This window comes from Microcaecilia unicolor, chromosome 3 (genome assembly GCF_901765095.1).
Source record: "Microcaecilia unicolor chromosome 3, aMicUni1.1, whole genome shotgun sequence".
NCBI classification, from domain to species: domain Eukaryota; kingdom Metazoa; phylum Chordata; class Amphibia; order Gymnophiona; family Siphonopidae; genus Microcaecilia; species Microcaecilia unicolor.
The window spans coordinates 220,143,382-220,165,386 of record NC_044033.1 but is presented as its reverse complement, the minus strand read 5'-3'; the positions used below and the strand labels follow the sequence as shown (position 1 = coordinate 220,165,386).

General features: G+C 43.9%; 1 protein-coding gene across 1 annotated transcript in view; it reads right to left on the bottom strand.

Moving 5' to 3' along the window:
- Nucleotides 1-22,005, bottom strand: part of LOC115464386 (vomeronasal type-2 receptor 26-like) — an 80,232-nt gene that overhangs the window by 53,337 nt on the left and 4,890 nt on the right. Inside the window, exon 2 of the mRNA XM_030194772.1 lies at nt 10,952-11,243. Within this exon, the coding sequence (XP_030050632.1) occupies nt 10,952-11,243 (292 nt within the window). The remainder of the gene's footprint in view (nt 1-10,951; nt 11,244-22,005) is intronic.

The following is a 22,005-nucleotide window of genomic DNA, read 5'->3' as shown; positions in this document are numbered from 1 at the left end:
TGGGATTAAATTCCAAAGATGCGAGTAAGGAAGAAAAAAGCCCTCTCCCTCATACAGTCTAGGTGAGCTCTTGATGGAGGAGAAATAGAAAGTAACTTCTGTTCTTAAGAATGCAGCATTTGTAATGGTGTACACGGAAGTAGACTATTACATCAGTAGATAGGCAAATTTTCAGAGTCATAAAGGGAAGATTTAGAATCTTAACTTTACACCTGTAAGAGATAGGGAGCTAATCACTCTCCAAGAATAAGAAAGCAAAGTGATTGAACTTATCAGCTGAATAGATAAGTCTAAGGTCCCGATGATCAGAAGCCCCTTGTGGTTCCAAACTGCACTCTAAAATTAGCACCGGAACATCTCGGGGCAATAACGTCCCTATGATGGTCTTCTGAATTTCCAGATTTATAACTAAACTAGTAAAAAAGGTTCGTTTTGGTAGGTAATGAAACGTGCGCTAGCAAGGTAATCCCCCACCCTCTCTTGCTGTCTCACTCTGTCTCCTCCAAGACCCACGCCCCCCTTCCTCCCTTCCTTCCAAGTTCAAGACCCCCTCCCTCCCTCCCTTCCAGTTCAAGGCCCCTTCACGCCCCTCCCACCGAGTTCCAGACTCCCCCCTCCCTCCAATTTTAACACAGATGCACGCACAGAAACTTGATCAGATCATTCATCAAGCAATGCTGTGCAACCGAGAAGAGGACTTCGGCTGTCGGGGGTTGGGGTCCCCCGTCAGCACAGATACGTGACGGTGGTGGGGGAGGGTTTTCAGTGGGAAGGGGGGGTCGAGAGGGTCGCGGCAGGGGGTCCAGGGGTCAGTAACACGGAGAGGGGGGTGTTGAAATCGGAGGGAGGAGGAAGTCTGGAACTCGGTGGGAGGGGCGTGAGGGGGCCTTGAACTGGAAGGGAGGGGGGTGACATTTGTGTGTGTGTGGGGGTGTTGATGTGCTTCGGGTGGGGGGTGTTTGATGTGCTTGGGGGGGTGTTTTGGTGATGCGCCGAGGGGGGGTTTCTGTGGTGCCGCACTTGTAGTTTTTTGTTGCGCCGCTCCCTGCCACTTGCTCCGAAGTAGCAGGGAGTGGTGCATTGACAGCTGATTCCCAGTCAGGGGGAGGAGGTGGGAAACACGCTCTGCGTGTTTCCCTACTCCTCCCCTTGCCTTGGAATCAGCTGTGAGTGACATCATCCTGGCTACGGAGCCTAGCTCAGCAACTTCAGGAGCCACGGACACAGGCAGTCCCACATTAGAACGTTGATGGTGAGAATTATTATATAGGATAGCAGATCCTGTGGGCAAAACAAGCCAATAAATAGGAATTACGGACTACTGTACATGGGTAACCTCTCTTTAAAATGTAATGCTACTGTTCTTCAGCTTCAACTTCAAAATCCTCAGATAAGAAGCAGATCCTCCAACTCTTAGGGACTGGCTGAGGTAAGCTACCACACAACCTATAAGGATGAAAACTGTGAAAGTGCAATAGTGTGTTCTTTTCCATCTCTTTGCAAATTAATGTAGTCTGTATCTCCATGCCAACCGCTTAACTCACAAATTCAAGAAATCTAACTGGACTTTGTCATAATTTAAGGTCAGTTGTAAATGGAGGAGAGTCTTTTTGGCCGATGAAAGAAATATTGTCTGTATGAAGAAATCGTACCACAGACTGCTGTGGCCTTTTCCTCTCTTCTTTCTTAAAGTGTTTCACTTAGTATCTGATTGTTCGCTATTGTGTTGTAGGTATTTAAATATTGAGTTTGACCATTAAGACAAATAAAATCTTGCAATTGCTTTTCACTAACTTTCCATAAGAAGAATATATCATCCAGAAATCACCTTCCAAAGATCACATGTTGAAACCATTGTGAATTATGTATCACCTCTTCCTCAAAACTGGCCATATATAACGTGACTACAGGTGGTGCAAGTGATGCAAGCATCATTAGCCTGACAATTTCTAAATAGTACTTGCCCTGGAACATAAAATAATTCCTCATGACAACTATTTGAATAGCTCCTTTCTACTGACATTAAGTAATGAATTGTAGCTCAGATAGTTATGGGTTGGTCGCGTCTGAGGCGGAAAGGTTATTCGGAGGCTTTCATTGCGACAATGTTGCAGGCCTGCAAACTTTCTACTTCAACGGTGTATGCTAGAGTTTGGAGGACTTTTGTTGCTTGGTGTTCTTTGGCAGGCATTTCTCCTCAATCGGGTCCTCTGGGATCCATTTTGGCATTCTTACAGGAGGGAATGGATAAGGCGCTATCGTTAAATACTTTAAAGGTCCAGGTGGCGGCCTTAGCATGCCTTAGGGGTCGATTGGATAGACATTCTTTAGCTTCGCATCCGGTTGTGGTGAGATTTCTTTGTGGGGCAGGACATCTTCGGAATGGAATTCGGAGTGGAATTTGAGAACATAAGACTAGCCATACTGGGTCAGACCAGTGGTCCATATAGCCCAGTATCCCGTTTACAGCAGTGGCCAAGCCAGGACCTCTAGGAGGCAGAGATTGAATTGTCCATGGAACAGGTAGAGGATTATTTTAGCTAATCTGTCATGCCCTGTTTGCCAGAGGAGGTGGTCCAACTAAACCATCCCATAGGCCAAAAGAGCTTAGGGCACTTTTCCTGGACCCTGTTTTTTTCACGAATAAGGCCCCAAAAAGTGCCCTAAATGACCAGATGACCCCCCAGAGGGAGTCGGGGATGACCTCCCCTGACTCCCCCAGTGGTCACTAACCCCCTCCCACCACAAAAAATGATGTTTCACAACTTTTTATTTTCACCCTCAAATGTCATACCCTCCTCCCAAGCAGCAGTATGCAGGTCCCTGGACCAGTTGTTAGGGGGTGCAGTGGACGTCAGGCAGGTGGACCCAGGCCCATCCCCCCCCCCTACCTGTTACATTTGTGCTGCTTAATGCTTAGTCGTCCAACCCCCCCAAACCCACTGTACCCACATGTAGGTGCCCCCCTTCACCCCTTAGGGCTATAGTAATGGTGTAGACTTGTGGGCAGTGGGTTTTGAGGGGGGATTTGGGGGGCTCAACACCCAAGGGAAGGGTGCTGTGCACCTGGGAGCTCTTTTACCTTTTTTTTGTTTTTGTAAAAGTGCCCCCTAGGGTGCCCGGTTGGTGTCCTGGCATGTGAGGGGGACCAGTGCACTATGAATCCTGGCCCCTCCCACGAACAAATGCCTTGGATGTATTCGTTTTTGAGCTGGGCGATTTCATTTTCCATTATCGCTGAAAAGCAAAAACGCCCAGCTCACACCTTGGCGAATAAAACATGGGCGTCTATTTTTTTTGGAACATACGGTTCACTCCGCCCCTTCACGGACCCGTTCTCGGAGATTAACGCCCATGGAGATAGGCGTTTCTGTTCCATTATGCCCCTCTATCTGGCAGTGATTGGCGTAGGAACCTTGCCCCACTATTTATTTATTTATTTATTTGTACCACTTGTATCTCACATTTTCCCACCTATTTTCAGGCTCAATGTGGCTTACATAGTACCATAGAGGCTATCACCAATATCGGTATGAACAAATACAAAGTGAAGTTGTGGTAGAGTAAAGTTTGTGCGTGGCAGACAGATTTAAGAATCATAATGAGGAAGAGGTAATTTATGTCCAGAACAAGCTTTGGTTTTGTTGTGTTGCAGAGTTGAGGCATTTAAGTTGGGTCATTCGGGTATGCCTTTGTGAACAGGTGAGTTTTAATTCATTTCCGGAAGTTTAAGTGGTCATATGTTGTTTTCACGGCATTTGGTAGTGCGTTCCATAGTTGTGTGCTTATATAGGAGAAGCTGGATGCTTAGGTTGATTTGTATTTGAGTCCTTTGCAGCTTGGGTAGAGGAGATTTAGGTATGTTCGTGTTGATCTTGATGTGTTTCTGATTGGGAGGTCTATGAGGTCTGTCATGTATCCCGGGGCTTCAGCGTTGATGATTTTGTGAATGAGGGTGAAGATTTTGAACGCAATACATTCTTTGATTGGGAGCCAGTGTAGTTTTTCTCATAAGGGCTTTGCGCTTTTGAATCTTGTTTTTCCATATATGAGTCTGGCTGCTGTGTTTTGGGCAGTTTGGAGTTTCTTTATGATTTGTTCTTTGCATCCCGCATAAATTCCATTACAATAGTCTAGGTGGCTTAGTACCATTGATTGTACCAATTTGCAAAATATTTCCCTCGGGAAGAATGGTTTCCCTCTTTTGAGTTTCCACACAGAGAGCAACATTTTCTTTGTTGTTGCTTTTGTTTGGCTCTCTAGTGTGAGATTTCAGTCGATTGTATCTCCGAGTATTTTCAGGCTATCTGAGATAGGGAGGGTGTAGTCTGGGGTGGTTATGTTGGTGGTTTTGTTCGTGTTATATTGGGATGAGAGGATTAGACAGTGTGTTTTATCTGTGTTTAGTTTTAGTTGAAATGTGTTCGCCCATGAGTTCATGATGTTCAAGCTGAGTATGATTTCTTTGGTGATTTCTGTTAGGTCATATCTGTAAGTGATGTATAATGTGACATCATCTGCGTATATGAAAGGGTTAAGGCCTTGAATGGATAAGGATTTGGCTAGTGGGATCATCATTAGGTTGAAAAGGAGCGGTGAAAGTGGTGATCCTTGAGGTACTCCACAGTCTGTTTTCCATGGTGATGATATATTCGAGTTTGATTTCACTTGATATGTTCTAGTTGTTAGGAAACCCTTGATCCAGTTAAGAACACTCCCACCAATCCTGAAGTATTCTAGGATTTTTAGTATTATATTGTGGTTTACCATGTCGAACACACTAGACATGTCGAATTGTAGGAGAAGTATGCTTTTGCCTGTTGCTATTTGTTGTTTGAATTTGGCTAGGAGAGTGATTAGAACTGTTTCGGTACTGTGGTTGGAGCGGAATCCTGATTGTGATTCGTGTAGTATTGTGAATTTGTTTATGTAGTCAGTAAGTTGTTTGGTTACTATGCTTTCCATCAGTTTGACTACCAGTGGAATTGATGCTACTGGTCGGTAGTTGGTGATTTCGTCTGTTTTTTTCTTGGTATCTTTTGGTATTGGGGTAAGTAGGATGTTGCCGTTTTCCTTTGGGAAGAGACCATGTTGAAGCCTGTAGTTTAAGTGGGATGTGAGGTCTACTATGAAGAGGTGAGGAGCAGATTTTAATAGGTAACTGGGGCAGACATCCAATTTACAGTGAGTCTTGGAGAACCTATTAGTCGCTTGGTTGACTGTGTCAGCGGTGAGGGGAGTGAAGGTTGTCCAGTCTGTCTGCTGGGTATTCGCCGGGGATTGGGTCCATACACTCAAAGAAGTTATCGTTGAAGTATTTGGCAAGTGCGTCTGCAGATGGGGTGTTTGTGTTAGTTGTGTTAATTTGTTCACGAGTTGGTATAGTTTTTTCGTGTCTTTGTAGTCAGGCCCTATTTTGGTTTTGTAATATGACCTTTTGGCTTGTCTTGTTGCATATTTGTATTTCTTTGGGTTTGTTTCCATGCGTTCAGTGATTGTGCATCTTTTAATTTTTCCCATGCTCGTTTAAGCTTCCTGGATTGTGTTTTTAGTTTTTTTTTTTAGTTCTTCATTGTACCATGGTATTGAATTTTGCCTACATGATATAATACTAATGTGCCTTGATTTCTCCTCAAGCCGGGTATGCCTGATGATGATCCTGGTTCCTAAAGACCCATATCCCTCCTTAATGTGGATGTGAAGTTGTTTGCCCATATTTTGGCTTCCCACCTTTCTAAGCACTTACCCACTGTGACAGAGGGAGATCAAACAGGATTTGCAGTTGGGCATCATGCAGTTCACAATGTCTGGAAGGCACTGCTAGCGTTGGTGCACTGTCAGCATACTAATACTCCAGCACTCAGTTAGCTTAGATCCCTCTAAGCCTTTGATTGTTTGGCATTGTCTTTTTTGTTCCATACTTTGGGCCCTGTTAGGATTAATGGGTGATTTTTGAGTGAGATGAAGGCACTTTATGCGCAAACTATGGCCTTATTAATGGAGGGCAGTCACAGGGTTTTCCAATAGCTAGAGGAACTAGCCTGGGGTGTCATATATCCCCCTTAGTCTCTGTTCTTTCCCTAGAACCTTTACTTTGTACCCTAAAGGGAGAGGTAGAAATATGTGGCCTGGAAGTGGGAAATTACACATTAAAGATTTTGGAATTTGCTGGTGACCTATTCCTTATCCTCACAGACACCCAGCATTCCCTGACGGCAGTGATTGATCTGATGATGCAATATGGCTTTCTGTCTAGCTTTCCTCTTAATCTTGATAACTCTTATGGCCTACTGGTTCTTGCTTCAGTCTGGTCATCCTAGTCTGGAGCATTCCCCTTGCAGTGGGCTCAGGTAGTATTAAATACTTGGGGGTGCACCTTCTTATGGATTTGATCCACTTACATTCTCTCAACATTAACCAATTATTGAAGAATACCAGGACCAGGTTGAAGGGCTAGAAGGGTAATTCTCTCTTCATGCTGGGGAGAATTAGCTTGCTTAATTTGTTCCTGGCCCTGAGATGGCTGTTTCTGTGTATCAGCCTTTATGGGCCTTGCTGTCTGAAAATGCAATGTTGATGGTGACAAGAGCTTTACTTTCTGTGAAACCTGTTTGTACTTGGAAGACAGCCTTTTCTATTGCTGGTCCACATGTTTGGAATGCTTTCCCTGGCACTTTAAGGTTGTGTAACGGTAGAACACAGTTTCATAAACTGGTGAAGACACACCTCTTTGTGAAAGCATGGACTTGAAATTGTAGATTTTTTATTGATGTAAAAAGAGTTTTATGAAAATCTGCTCAACTTCTGCTTGCTTTAAATGTGGTCAGTTGAATGCTTCCCTGGGTCATATGCTGTGGAAATACTCATCTGTACAATCTCATTGGCAATGGGTTCTGACCTTTATCACCAAGATGTAGTTCTGTTCGGTCCCCCTACAGTCAAGTCTTATGTACAGTGTTACTCCTGAAATACAACCACGGCGGTAGAGAGCTAGTAGATTTCTTTGCTGGGACACTCTGTTAATACTGATCCTTTCTTCATGGTTGTCCGAGAAGGCCCCCTTGGAGCAATCATGGAGAGCAGGTATGATTCATACTCTCACTATGGAGCGGTGATGGGTGCAGAGCTTGGACTCACTAGAGGGCCTTAAGAATCAAGCAATATGGGAACCCTTTTGGTCTACCTTGACTCATTATGCAAGAAGCAGGATCTTTAACTGTTGTCTGATTTTACTACTACTACTTATCTTTTCTATAGCGCTACTGAATGTATGCAGCGCTGTGCACTGAACATAACGAGACAGGCCCTACTCGACAGAGCTTATAATCTAATTAGGACTGACAAACAGGATAAATAAGAGATAAGGGAATTACTAAGGTGGAAATGATAAAACATGGGTACTGAACAAGTGAATAAGGGTTAGGAGTTAAAAGCAGCATCAAAAAGGTGAGCTGTTAACCTAGATTTGAAGACAACTAGAGATGGAGTTTCACATACCAGCTCAGGAAGTCTATTCCAGGCATATGGTGCAGGAAGATAAATGGAACGGAGTCTGGAGTTAGCAGTGGAGGAGAAGGGTACAGATAAGAGAGATTTACTCAGGGAACAGAGATCCCAGGGAGGAGTGTAGGGAGAGATAAGATTAGAGAGGTACTGAGGAGCAGCAGAGTGAATGCACTTGTAAGTCAATAAGAGGAGTTTGAACAGTATGCAGGGAGTCAATGAAGTGATTTGAGAAGAGGGCTAATATGAGCACAGTGACACAGGCAGAATACAAGTCATGCAGCATTTTTTTTTCTGTTCTTAACCAGCACCCAGACTACAAAGGCACGCATAAACTTTTTCAACTCATGAACAAACTACTTGATACCACACTGGTTACCACAAACAACACAGACACCCCATCAGCAGAAAACCTTGCTAAATACTTCAACGAGAAAATTATGAAGCTACGAGTCACGCTACCACTGACCATGAAAAATTCATTGAACATCTGGACGCAATCCCTGATGAATATCCAGCAGACCGAATCTGGACAAAATTTGCTCTACTTACCGATGAAACCGTCACCAAAGTGAAAAACAGGCTTACCAAATCCCACTGCAAACTGGACATATGCCCCAGCAACCTAATAAAATAACAGAACTCATGTTGCACCTAATTTATATGTTACAACACGGACTCTTCCCTAAAGATAAAGGAAACATACTACTCACCCCAATACTTAAAAATTCAAAGAAAAAAGCAAATGACATAACCAACTACCGCCCGGTAGCATCTATCCCTCTGGCAGTCAAACTAATGGAAAGTATGGTAACCAAACAGCTTACTGACTACTTAAACAAATTCTCAATACTACATGAATCACAATCAGGATTCCGATCCAACCACAGCACCAAAACAGTAATAATCACTCTCCTAACCAAATTCAAACAAGCAATTGCAACTGGCAATAGTGTACTCCTCCTACAATTCGACATGTCCAGCGCATTCGACATGGTAAACCATAAAATACTATTAAACATCCTAGAATATTTCAGGATTGGTGGAAGCGTACTTAGTTGGATCAAAGGCTTCCTAACCGCATGAACATACCAAGTGATATCACATTTGAATACATCATCACCATGGAAACCAGAATGCGGAGTTCCCCAAGGATCACTGCTGTCACCGACCCTTTTCAACCTAATGATGACACCTCTAGCCAAACTGCTATCCAACCAAGGCCTCTATCCTTACATCTACGCAGATGATGTTACGATCTTTATCCCGTTCAAACATGATCTAACAGAAATCACAAATGAAATCAAATACAGCTTCCAAATCATGATTAATGGGCAGACACATTTAAATTAAAACTCAACGCAAAAAAAACACAATGTCTCATCCTCTCATCACAATAAAACACGAACAAACCCACCACTATAAACACCCCAGACTACACCCATTCTGTTTCAGATAGTCTGAAAATTCTCGGAGTTACAATTGACTGAAATCTCATACTAGAAAGCCATGCGAAAAGTACAATAAAGAAAATGTTCCATTCAATGTGGAAACTCAAAAGAGTAAAACCTTTCTTCCCAAGGGAAATATTCCGCAGCCTGGTACAATCAATGGTGCTAAGCCACTCAGATTACTGCAATGCAATCTATGCCAGATGCAGAGAACAAATCATCAAGAAACTCCAAACTGCCCAAACACAGCAGCTAGACTCATATTTGGAAAAATGAAATACGAAAGCGCCAAACACCTAAGAGAAAAACTACACTGGCTACCACTCAAAGAACGTATTGTATTCAAGATTTGCACTCTGGTTCATAAAATCATTCACGGCGAGGCCCCAGTCTACATGTCAGACCTTATAGACTTACCAATCAGGAATACAAAAAGCTCAGCACACACATTCCTGAATCTCCATTACCCCAGCTGCAAAGGACAAAACTATACATCAACATATGCATCCAGCTTCTCCTACATGAGCACGCAACAATGAAATGCACTACCATACGCCATAAAAACAACGCAGGACCTAACAACCTTCCGAAAATCACTAAAAACCAACCTGTTCAATAATGCATACCACAGTGATCGATCGTAAATACCAGACAATGAAACTTATACCAGAACTGAACAATACCAAACTTTCTATATCTGACTGCTTCATCTACTTTGCCACTAATGAACTTTAATGCAATACCACTTTATTTCTCATTCCGAAAATGAATTTTCCATACTTGACTGCTTAATCTACTCTGTCACTTATGAACTCTAACGCAATACCACTTTGTATTTCTCATTCTGGAAATGGCGCTCGCCATTACGGAATAATGTTAGCCACATTGAACCTGCAAATAGGTGGGAAAATGAGGGATACAAATGCAAAAATAAATAAATAAATAAAACAAGGAGGGAAGTGAGAGGAGGTGGAAGGGTGGGACTAACCGATAAAGGAAAAAATACCAAAGAATATGCTAAGTATGTTATTTTTTTTTGTTATCGCCTGTTGTGTGATTTTCTTGGAATCATTCCACTCAGTTGTACTAGTTCTGTTGGGTTTTCCTGTTAACATACTTAATAAAAAATGATCTTAAGATAAATTTGGATTGAAATAATCTCATTGATATTGGGATTTGTTTTAGGATTTTGCCCTGATGCAATGTATACTGCAAAACGTGACCCATGTCGGCATACAGCAGAATTGGCAACGAGTCTTAAGATAAATTAAACATTTAATACAACCTATTTAATATTGAAATTGAAATTATTATTATGAATACAATTATTGGGAAGTGAAAGCATTAAAGGAGTCGATGAAGAGTCCTGGTGAATCATGGTGAAGAATCCCCATGTAAAAAGAATCATCAGCTGAGGCTCGGGTTAAAAATCATGTATCAATGAGAATGGACATTTAATTGATGTAAGAGCGTTGGGGTGTAGCTGTATGTATAAGTGAGATAATGCCAACTTAAGCAATGATTGAAAATATGAGCTCTCCCTCTCATGTGTCTCTAAAATGATTACTAAGCTGTACAGGCAGTACATGCACATTTCTTACACACACTAAAGCTGACGGCAGATGATATTCAGCCCACGGCAGTCAGTGTTTTTATACACTACCATGAGCAGAAGTAGCCCTGGATATTCAGTACTGGGCCAGGAGGGGTCACTGGTACTGAATATTGGGGGCTATTTGAGGCTTTAGTAGCTGCCAAACTAGTTTCAATTGCCCTCTTCTGTTCAAAATTGATTTTCTATGAAAGCTTAGCATGCACATTTCACATTGCAGGAAGATGTGGCATTAAAACTGTAACTTTTAATTGCCATCCTTTTATTTCAGCAGCTTATAACTTTATGTGTTTGTGGATAGCAATTTGGATTCATTTTTATGAAGATGATCTGTCAAAATGGATTATAGAATAGGAAATAAAGTAAAATATAAATGTCTCCTTACTTGTGGGAAGTGGTATATTGAGAGCACATTGGATATTTGACTTGATCTCTCAGCTGGAAGACCTTCAATGATAGCAGCCAGTGTACCAGATGTTTTGCAGTTATAATTAATGACTGGTGTGTCCATTTGTGAAAATATATTCATGGCAGCCTTAAATATTAAGAGTGAATGACTGTAAGAATTATAAATGTGAAATCCCAACGTGAGGTTGGGTAAGAGCTCTGAGCTGTTGTTAATCTCCTCCACTGCAGAAACAAAGGCCAGGAAGTTGTAGATGTCTTCTGCATTAAAACTGTAATGAGATTCAGTGTCAGATTATGTATAATAAGCAGACAAATAAAAGATCTTAGACAACCTGAGCACATATTTACTAAGGCTGTGTAGTTTACCATGGAATTTACCAAGTATTTCCAATATGTTCAGGGTTGTTAAAAGTATTTCTTCTCTTTCGTTTTGGGGTTAATATAATCAATAGTGTGTTATTGTTCCAATAATGTGAACTCTTGCTCATTAGTGAGTACTAATGTACACTACTTTTCAATACTGAGTGTTAGGTTCTCAAGGATCTCGGACACTGGACTGACGTGAGCCCTTGGGCTGCTGACGGGGAGCGGCAGCAGCAGGCAAAAACCCACCAACTAGGACTGGACAGGATACAGGATTCTCAAGCAGGTTATAGGAACTAGCATGACTGGACAATACTTCACCTGCGCTTGACCGCCGTTCCCTGGGGGTTGAGCCCCTAGGTGCAGGCAGCCGGCAGGACTTACTGGACGGAGTGGATCAAGACAAACTTGACAAGACAAGGTACAGGATATAGGGTCTCAAACAGGCAGGAAACCAACACAAGCTTGACTAGAACAGGTCCAAGATACAGGTCTCAAACCCAAGGTACACAGCCAGAAGGGAAAGGAAGCCAAAAGCAGACAGGGAAGGAACAATCAAGACTGGAATCAAGACAAGATACAGGAGACTCAAACACGCAAAGTTTGCAGTCTAGGGACACTAACTAAGAAAGAAGGCTAAGCAAGACAAGGCAGAAGTGCACTAAGCACAAACACCAACCTGGACCTTTGGCATTGCAACGGCAAAGCAGGAAGTTTCCAGGTGGCTAATAAGCCCTTCAGCAGCTGAGGCTCAGCTGCAGCAATCTCAAGGCAGCTAAGGGTGAGGCTAGCTGCCAAACTTCCAAGCAAGATTGAGAGCTAAAATATCTGGACCGGACTGAAAAGTGTCTGGAAAGTCTATGGCAGCCACCGGTTCTGGCCACCAGAGGGCAAGAGGAGCAGAAACCAAGAAAAAAGTCACAAACATGACAGTGAGCACAAACATGACAGTGAGTCTACTGATAGTGTGCATTACCCAACACTTGTACACGTTGCTTAACAATAGAATTGAAACAAATACCCCCACATTTTGAGGAGTTTCCTGTCACTTTAGGTTAGAAACGATGGCACACTACAAAGGAAATGCCATTGACATTTGCATGTCATTTCAACTGAATGTACATCTCTAAGCTTTACACCTGTTCTTTAGCACACACATATATTTAGGGTGAATTTATACAAATACGCATGATGTTTTCAAAGCCTGTACATAAATGCAACCTTCTCCCCAGCCCCATTCCCAGGAAAGCCTCTGCTCGCTCCATGCAGCATTACACGTGTACAGGTTGAATGTACATAACTTTATGAACAAGTCTGGCACACAATTTTGTAAAAGCCTGTTTCCTGCATGCAAATTATTGCTTTATACACATATATGGTTTTGAAAATGACTCTATATGGGGATAATTCTCTATAGTGTGTTAAACGTTAGGAGCTAATTAGGCTCAAACTTTTAGCATGCCATTGACAGTTAATGTCAAAATGTAAATCGATAATTCTTAACCACTGTTTCCCCAAAATAGTGTTCAACGCAGTGTACAACAAAAGGAACTATCGCAGAATTAGACAAATGCATAAGTGGCAATAAAGAATATCATACCAACATTCATGTAATATGAATAATATAATTAAGACCCACCAAAGAAATGTGTTTTAAAAATTTTACGGAATTTCTTAGTTCCGTTCTCTCCGAATGTTTAATGGAAGGGAGTTCTATTCAGGAATAGTAGTTACAGAAAAGATAGTATTCGGTGCTACAATGGGGCTGAAATGGCACTTCGATACCACAGTGCACTCAAGTGCTATTCTATAACTTGGCCAGTAGAAGGAGTAGTGTAAGACCCCTGATGTAGGCTTTTTGCAGAAACACAGTGCTGTTTTGGGTCTTGATAAATAAAGAATTTGTTTACTACATCTCTTGTCCTATCATTTTGGGGTAGAGCCCTGCTACCTCCACTACTCCTTCTGCTGCTTTCCTCTCACATAGTGACACATGGCCCTCTGCTTTTACGGTGTCCCGTCATTCTATAACTCAACAAAATGTGTTCTAGTGCATAACTACATAGGAGCACTGACATAGGAGGGGCAGGGGCATTCTGACTCTATTGAATACTATTAGATAGTATTAGATAGTATTCTAAAAGGGATCTGGTCTAAAACATAGGAGCCAACTTTTCAAAATGATTGGGGGTGCTGAATTTTTTTTAACAGCTGGTGCATTCCCCCGCCCCTCCCTCCCCCTCCCCGTTCCCCCTCCCTCTCTCCCCTCTCCTCCAAGTTCCAGGCCCCCCTCTCCTCCGAGTGCCAGTCCCAACCCCAGCCTGACCTGTTCTCTCACAACAGTCCTCCGCCGGTCCTTCCTCACCTTCCTGCATGCCGCCCAGAATTTTAAAACTCATCTTACCTCAGAGTCCCGGTTGCAGCAGTGAAAGGCGAGCAGGCTCGGTGCTTCAGCATTCCCATCTCTCTCAGCTCTGGTCACGCCCTTGTGGAAACAGAAAATGAGAGTGGGACCAGAGCTGAGAGAGAAGGGAAGGCTGAAGCGCCGAGCCTGCTCACCTTTCACTGCTGCCGCCGGGACCCCGAGGTAAGATGAGTTTTAAAATTCTGGGCGGCACGCAGGAAGGCGAGGATGGACCGGCGGAGAACTGAGGGACAAGAGGGCGGGCACCGGGCAGGTAGGCTGGCTGGGAATGGAACTTCCGACTTACGGCGGGTGCAGAGCCGGTCCTAGGGTTTCTGGTGCCCTCCTGCAGCCTATTAGTCGGCATCCCTACCCATCCAGGGGTGAGATCACAATGGCTCCGCACAAACAGTAGTCACACCCCTTTTACCAGCCATGGCATCACTGAAAATATTACACCAGTATAGAAGAAAAATAACTTTTGGGTTTTTTTTGTTTTTATTATAAACTAGTAAGAAATGCCCATTTCGGGAAAAAATGAAACAGGCGCTAGCAAGGTCATCCCCCCCCCCCCCCCCACGCACCATCCTCCCTCCCTCCTGAGTTCCAGACCCCCCCCTCCGTCCCTCCCTTCCGAGTTCCACAGCCCCCTCTCCCTCCCTCCGTTCCTCACTAACTTGCTTGCGAGTTTGTGGTCAAAGTTGGCAGCGCTCTCCCCGCTGCTGCTATCAGAATCTGTGGAAGTTGGAACTCGTGCATTGTGCCTTCGCCGCCCCGCCCTTGACATAATTCGCCGCCCCGCCCTCGACGTCATCGCGTTTTGACGCGAGGGCGGAGCTACAGTGACTGCAGGGCAAACCGGATATCTCGGGAGCCTCATCCGGCTTGAGGCTTAATTGGAACGTTGGAGGTGCCTTTTATATATACAGATAATTTCTGTAAACTGTTACAGCTCCATTGTAAACTGTAAACTGTTACAGCTAAATGACACAAACCAAATTAGCATACAGACCATGAATTATGAGAACAGACAGTCTTGCCAACTCTGAAAAACAATGTATTAGCAAAATCTCAGAATCTAACAAACAGATCCCTATTCAGACACTTGGCCTTCAGTCACACATGCAGAACAGAGATAGCCCCTCTTCAAATTCTTCAAAAATTAACCTGAAATCCTAAGAAGTTAGACCCTGCATGCAGCACAATACCAGACAAACAGAAAGAAACACATTGCTATACATTGCAAAATAAGACAGCAGATGCAGCAGATGTAAATTCTCAAAATGGACATATTCCAAACACTAAAATGAAAATAAAATGATTTTTTCTACCTTTTTTGTCTGGTGACTTTGTTTTTCTGATCATGCTGGCTCAGTATCTGATTCTGCTGCTATCTGTCCTCTTAACTCTATTTCCAGGGCTTCCTTTCCATTTATTTCTTTACTTTCCTCCTTTCTTCTTCATTTCTTGCTCTATCTCCATAAATAAAAGCTGGGTCCTCCGCAGACTTGACTGTCCAGTGGATCCAGCTTCTGCCTATTTTTTCCATCCATGTGCAGTTTTTCTCCTCTCTTCCTTTTCCCTCATCTCATCTCTTTCCTCTCTCTTCCCTCCCCTCCATCCATGACCAGCATTTCTTCTCTCTTCCCTCTATCCATGTGCATCTCCTTCCTGTTTTCCCTTCCCTCCCCTCCATCTACGTCCAACAATTCTCTCCCTGCCCTCCCTTCCATCCGCCCATGTCCAGCAACCCTCCTATCTCCACTGCCCTTCCCTCCATCCATGTCCAGCCACTCTCTGCTCCCCTCCATCCACCTATGTCCAGCAACTCTCCTCTCCCCTGCCCTCCATCCACCCATGCCCAGCAACTCTCCTTCCCTCCATCCATCTATCCATATCCAGTAATTCTCCTCTCTCCCCTGCTGCTTCCCTCCATCCATCCATATCCAGCAATTCTCCACTCTCTTCCCTGCCCTCCCCTCTCCTCCATGTCCAGCAATTTCTCCTCTCTCCCTGGGCCCTGCCCTCCCATCCATGTTCATCGATGCTCCTCTCTCCCCTGCCCACCACCATCCATCCATATCCAGCAATTATCCTCTCTCCCCTGCCCTCCTCTCCATGTCCAGCAATTTCTCCACTCTCCCTGGGCCCTGCCCTCCCATCTATGTCCATCGATGCTCCTCTCTCCCCTGCCCACCTCCATCCATCCATATCAAGCAATTCTCCTTCCTCCCCTGCCCACCTCCATCCATCCATATCAAGCAATTCACTTCCCTCCATGTCCAGCAATTTCTCCTCTCTCCCTGGGCCCTGCCCTCCCCTCCCATCCATGTACATCGATCAATGCTTCTTTCTCCCCTGCCCTCCCGCTCCCATGTCCACCTGCTCGCCCTGTTCTCTGGTTTAAATCTTCTATTTAAATTTACCTCCGTGGCAGCATCTGCGCAGCATCAGTGAAAGCACTGCCCGCTAGCCTTCCCTTCGCTTCGCTCGTTCGTTCCCTCTCAGTGTCCCGCCTTCTTCTGACATCATTTCAGTGAGGGTTGGACACTGAGAGGGAACGAACGAGCGAAGCGAAGGGAAGGCTAGCCAGCAGCACTTTCATTGACGCTGCGCAGCTGCTGTGACGTCGGAGGGGTAAGCAGCGGTGGTGCCCTTCAGAGGTCGGTGTCCCCCGCCCCTGCCAATGCCTGGACAGTGAAAATATTGGGGGTGCTCGAGCACCCACAGCACCCATGGAGTCGGCGCCTATGTTCTAAAAGAGATCTGGTCTTTATAGAATTCTCCCTTGTGGACTAGATTCAATATATCATGCCTAAATGTTCACTTAATTCACTTAAGACTATTCTATTAAGAACAACTTACTTTAGGCATAGTTTATAGAATAAGCCTAAATTTGGATGAGTTATTTAGAATACACTGAGTAACGGTCCACACAACTAAATTTAGCCACAGCCAATTACGCCAAGTAAAACCTGCTGTAAATCTAGAACCATAAAATATGCAAGGAGCGGGTATATTCTATAATAATGCGCATAGATTTTAGAAATGCCCATGACCTGCCTGTGACCATACAAGCAGGCAAAAACAGCGACGGTGACAACAAAGATGATGCAAACAAAACGTCCAACGGACTCAAAGAGTTCACATCAGAAGCTTTATTCAAAGTATATAATGGACTCGACACAAATCGTGCTTCAGCCATAGAGGCCTGCTTCAGGAATCCCTGTGAAGTGTAAATACATAACTTCTCAGCACTCACTCTATAGAATTTGAAAGCAATGTCCTCGTCTCTGATATATCAATTCCAAACCAGCAAACATCCAGCTGTTTTTGATGCATGCTGAGGTCCCCTTGTACCGCAATAGACCTTCGGACAGAGAAGGTCAAGAAAAAAAAAACAATGACAGAAGTTTGGTGACTGACAGAATTTGTCAACCATATGTACAAAGGTGAAAATGTTTCAGAATCACATATAGTCAACATGTTAAAACAATTTGGAAATGAAAAATTTTTTCAAACCTTTGGTTTTCTATCAGGCTTTGATAAGGGAAAAATAAGTAGCATTTTCCAAAGAATGAATTTCTGAAAGTCAAGGTGTCATTATAGTAAGTTGGGGAAAATAAAAATACGTTTTAGAAAGGCAGGTGGATAACTGAGGTGGAAGGATTACAACCAGTGTTGTGCTGGTAAATTTTTAACAACAGGCTCTCTTCCCCCATCCACCTCTGCACCCCCCCCCCCCCCCCCCCCCCCCACACACACACACAAATTGGCAGAGCTGGCTATTCCCAGGGAGAGAGTTAGCTGGTAAAGTATTAACAACAGGCTCTCTCTGCGAGCATAGCCTGCCCTGCAATTTGGATGGGGGGGGGGGGAGACCCAGGGGTGGACTTGGGGGGGGACACAACACATTTATCTCCCCCCCTACCCGTGTAGGCATGCTAGGCATTCCTTTACTGGCAGGGATACTGAGCCCCACAACCTAATAAATGGACTGCCACCACTCCCCACTGCTTGTTTCTGGCTTTGTGCAGCATGCTGGGAGTTTTTGCGCATTCTCAGAGCATGTACAAGAAGTCCCGACTGCCTGGCATGCTGCTCTGCGCAGGAAACAAGCAGCGGAGAGTGGAAGAAGTCTGTTTGGCTGGTGGGACATGGCAAAAACAAAAAACTGTACATATGTATGTTGTAAACATATGTATGATGAAGACTAACTCAAAATAACCTGGCTGTTCCTTAGCTGGGCTGTAGTATTACCATATTGAAAATACGACCATACCAAGCCTCTGTGGTAATGCTCCACTAATAAGTTAAAAGATTAACTGGATTTCTTGAAAGGATTATTTAAACTTAGGATGCATCATGACTAGGGGCACACACACATATGCTTATTTATTCAATATCACAATTCTTCATACAGCCACAAAACAGTCTTTTAGGGTAGATAGTGTTCACAATGAGCTCCTTTTATTACCAACCAGACAGAGATAAGAGTTTTCAGTTTTGGCACAGTATAAGTTATCACAAGAACAAAATATAAGAAAACTAATATGGGCTGCATTAGGGGTTTATATAGCCCATTTATATAAACAAAAGAAATCTACAAACAAAATATTTATTTTGACTAATAAAACCACTTCCCCCTGAAACATGTTCAAAACAGAATAATCCATTTGCATATCTAAAAGGTAAACTTCTACAAAACAGATCTGATTCCATGTGTGCCCCAATGAAAGGAGAGTTTAATTCTACTTCCATTTAATTTCAATATATTCCATCAAATTTTATAACACCAGGCTTCCCATGGTAGATTACAACAACAGTTAAGAGTGACCCATCAGGAAACAGGATATCCTCACTGAAATTTGGCCATTCATGCCCATTGCCATTGCCCTCTTTCTCTCCCATCCAGAGTAGTGTTCCATCTTGTCCCCCCCCCCCCCCCTGTCCTTCCTTTTTGGTGATCCAATCCAAGATTCTTCTACCGACGAGGAGGACGACGATAGACTGGTGGCCGGCGGCAGGGTGTGTGGAGGAGTGCATTAGCAGTGCAGCAGAAGGCACTACTACCTCATGGCCAATGAAGAGTGCAGTCAGAAGCGAGCTGCTGGGACGGACAGGAGCCAAACTAACCTGCAGGAGCCGAAGCAGGAAGGGCGCGCACTCACTGGCGGGCAGGGAGCCGCAGGGCAGGGGCGTCGTGACGTTGACAGGGCGGGACTCGGAGAGGTGGAGAGAGAGCAAGAGGAGCCGCTGGGAGGAGGATGGCGTCCTGCCGTCGACAGATGGGCCGCTGGGCAGGACTGGGAGACTCAGGAGAGGCGGAGAGAGTGCGAGGAGCCACTGTGAGGAGGTAGGCGTCGTGACATTGACTCGGAGACTGGAGAGGCGGGGCGAGAGCTGACAGCTGAACAACCGGCTCACTAAATTCTTGAAAAAGTAACAACCGGCTCGGCAGAGCCGGTGTGAGCCAGCTCCAGCACACCACTGATTACAACCCTGGTGCAAATCAAACATACATGTGACCTTAGTGTAAGAAGGAATGAAGGAGAAAACCACAGACTGAGTGTGATTGGTCACAGCATAAATAAGCAGACTGGATGGAACAAGAGATTCTCATCTGCTGACACTTTCCATTTCTATAAGACAAAGTATGAATCTGTAAAGAAATTACAAGCAAAATTCTAAAGGTTTCCTTTTTTGTTCCACACATTTAAATAATTTACTTGTGGATTTTCTCATCAATTTACATAGACATAGTTGGAACACATTACATTTACTTTCCCAAATATAAGAATGTTTTTGTTGAAATTTAGGTGCTAGTTGTCAGTTTAAAGTTTCCTAAATTTAGGAGCCAAAAATTCAGACAGCAAACTGCAATGAATTTTCCAAGAAAAGGTGCCTAAATGAGTTGCCTACTATTGTATCTAGATAAGGGGGTCAGCACTGTTATCCAGCTAGTGGCAGTATCTCCTGCTATCCTAATACCTTAAGACACCCTGGCACTATCCGCACAAGATAGACGCTTTGCTTTTTTGAAAATGGCTATCCTGCTTATAATCGAACGAGAAAAACGCCCAAGTTCCGACCTAAATCGGGAGATGGACGTTTATCTCACAAAAATGAATAAAGCGGTATAATCGAAAGCCGATTTTTGGACGTTTTCAACTGCACTCCGTCGCGGATGCGGACAAAGTTGATGGGGGCGTGTCAGAGGTGTGGCGAAGGCGGAACTGGGGCGTGGCTATCTGCCTAACAAAGATGGGCGCATTTCACCGATAATGGGAAAAAAGTATGCGTTTTTAGCTAGAATTTAGGACACTTTTCCTGGACCCTGTTTTTTCACGAATAAGGCCCCAAAAAGTGCCCTAAATGACCAGATGACCACTGGAGGGAATCGGGGATGACCTCCCCTGACTCCCCAAGTGGTCACTAACCCCCTCCCACCACAAAAAAATGATGTTTCACAACTTTTTATTTTCACCCTCAAATGTCATACCCAGCTCCCTGGCAGCAGTATGCAGGTCACTGGAGGAGTTGTTAGGGGGTGCAGTGGACTTCAGGCAGGTGGACCCAGGCCCATCCCCCCTACCTGTTACAATTGTGCTGCTTAATGCTTATTAGTCGTCCAACCCCCCCAAACCCACTGTACCCACATGTAGGTGCCCCCCTTCACCCCTTAGGGCTATAGTAATGGTGTAGACTTGTGGGCAGTGGGTTTTGAGGGGGATTTGGGGGGCTCAACACACAAGGGAAGGGTGCTATGCACCTGGGAGCTCTTTTACCTGTTTTTTTGTTTTTGTAAAAGTGCCCCCTAGGGTGCCCGGTTGATGTCCTGGCATGTGAGGGGGACCAGAGCACTACGAATCCTGGCCCCTCCCACGAATAAATGTCTTGGATTTATTCGTTTTTGAGCTGGGCGCTTTCATTTTCCATTATCGCTGAAAAACAAAAACGCCCAGCTCACACATTGTTGAATAAAACATGGGCGTCTATTTTTTCCCAAAATACGGTTCGGTCCACCCCTTCACGGACCCGTTCTCGGAGATAAACGCCCATGGAGATAGGCGTTTTCGTTCAATTATGCCCCTCCATATTTCCTATTCAAATTTGGGACGTTTAATGGAAAATGTCCATAGTCCGACTTAGATGTCATATTGAAAATGCCCCTTCTAGAGACTTAAGACTAATTGATTAGTAAAAAATTAATACTACTTATTTTACTTCTTTATTCAGTTGTTTCACATTTGACACTACCTGTTCTATCTGACTGCAATCATCCTATCATGTAAGCAGTTATTGTGTGTGACTCAGTTCTCTTTAAAATGATTGTTTACTGTTAATTCTCAGTTCATTGTACTCCACCAAGAATAGATTAAGCTGATTATAAATACCCTAAGTAAATGCACTTAAAATGCAGAGGGGTCTGTAAGGATACTCAAGACAGTATACAGATGATCAGCAGCACTTGCCCAGGTAACAGGTGCTCTTTATGGAAAAGTGCCTTGCAATATTGGCACATTCATTTCCTTTTTCTATTCCATAGCCACCAATGTTTCACAAGTGGAGGAGTAGCCTAGTGGTTATTGCAGCAGACTCTGATCCTAGGGAACTGGGATTAATTCCCACTGCAGCTCCCTGTGACTCTGAACAAGTCACTTAACCCTCCATTGCCCCAAGTACAAATAAGTACCTCCATTGCCCCAAGTACAAATAAGTACCTGTATATATGTAAACCTCTTTATGGAAAAGTGCTTTGCAATATTGGCACATCCACCAATGTTTTAGGAACCTACATTTCAAATTCTAATTCACAATAGGATCCTAAGTAATAAGTAATCTAGGGCCCCTTTACTAAGCAGCGTAAGGCTCTACGTACTTCAACGCACACCAAAATGGAGTTACCATCTGGTTACCGTGTGGCTCTTGCAGTAATTTCATTTTTGTTGTGCGTCCAACGTGCATCAAGTGGCATTTGGTGCGCGTAGGTCTTTACTGCTCTGTTACCGTGTGAGACTTTGCCACTAGGTCAATGGCTGGCGGTAAGGTCGCAGAACCAAAATGGATGTACGGCAATTTTGATTTTGCCGCACATCCATTTTTGGCAAAAATTAAAAAAGGCCTTTTTTACAGGCATGCTGAAAAATGGATCAGCGCACGCCCAAAACCCATGCCTACATTTCCACAAGCCATTTTCAGAGCGCCTTTGTAAAAGGACCCCGTAACCTAGTTAATTTCAAAAGAATCCAAGTAAACTTATT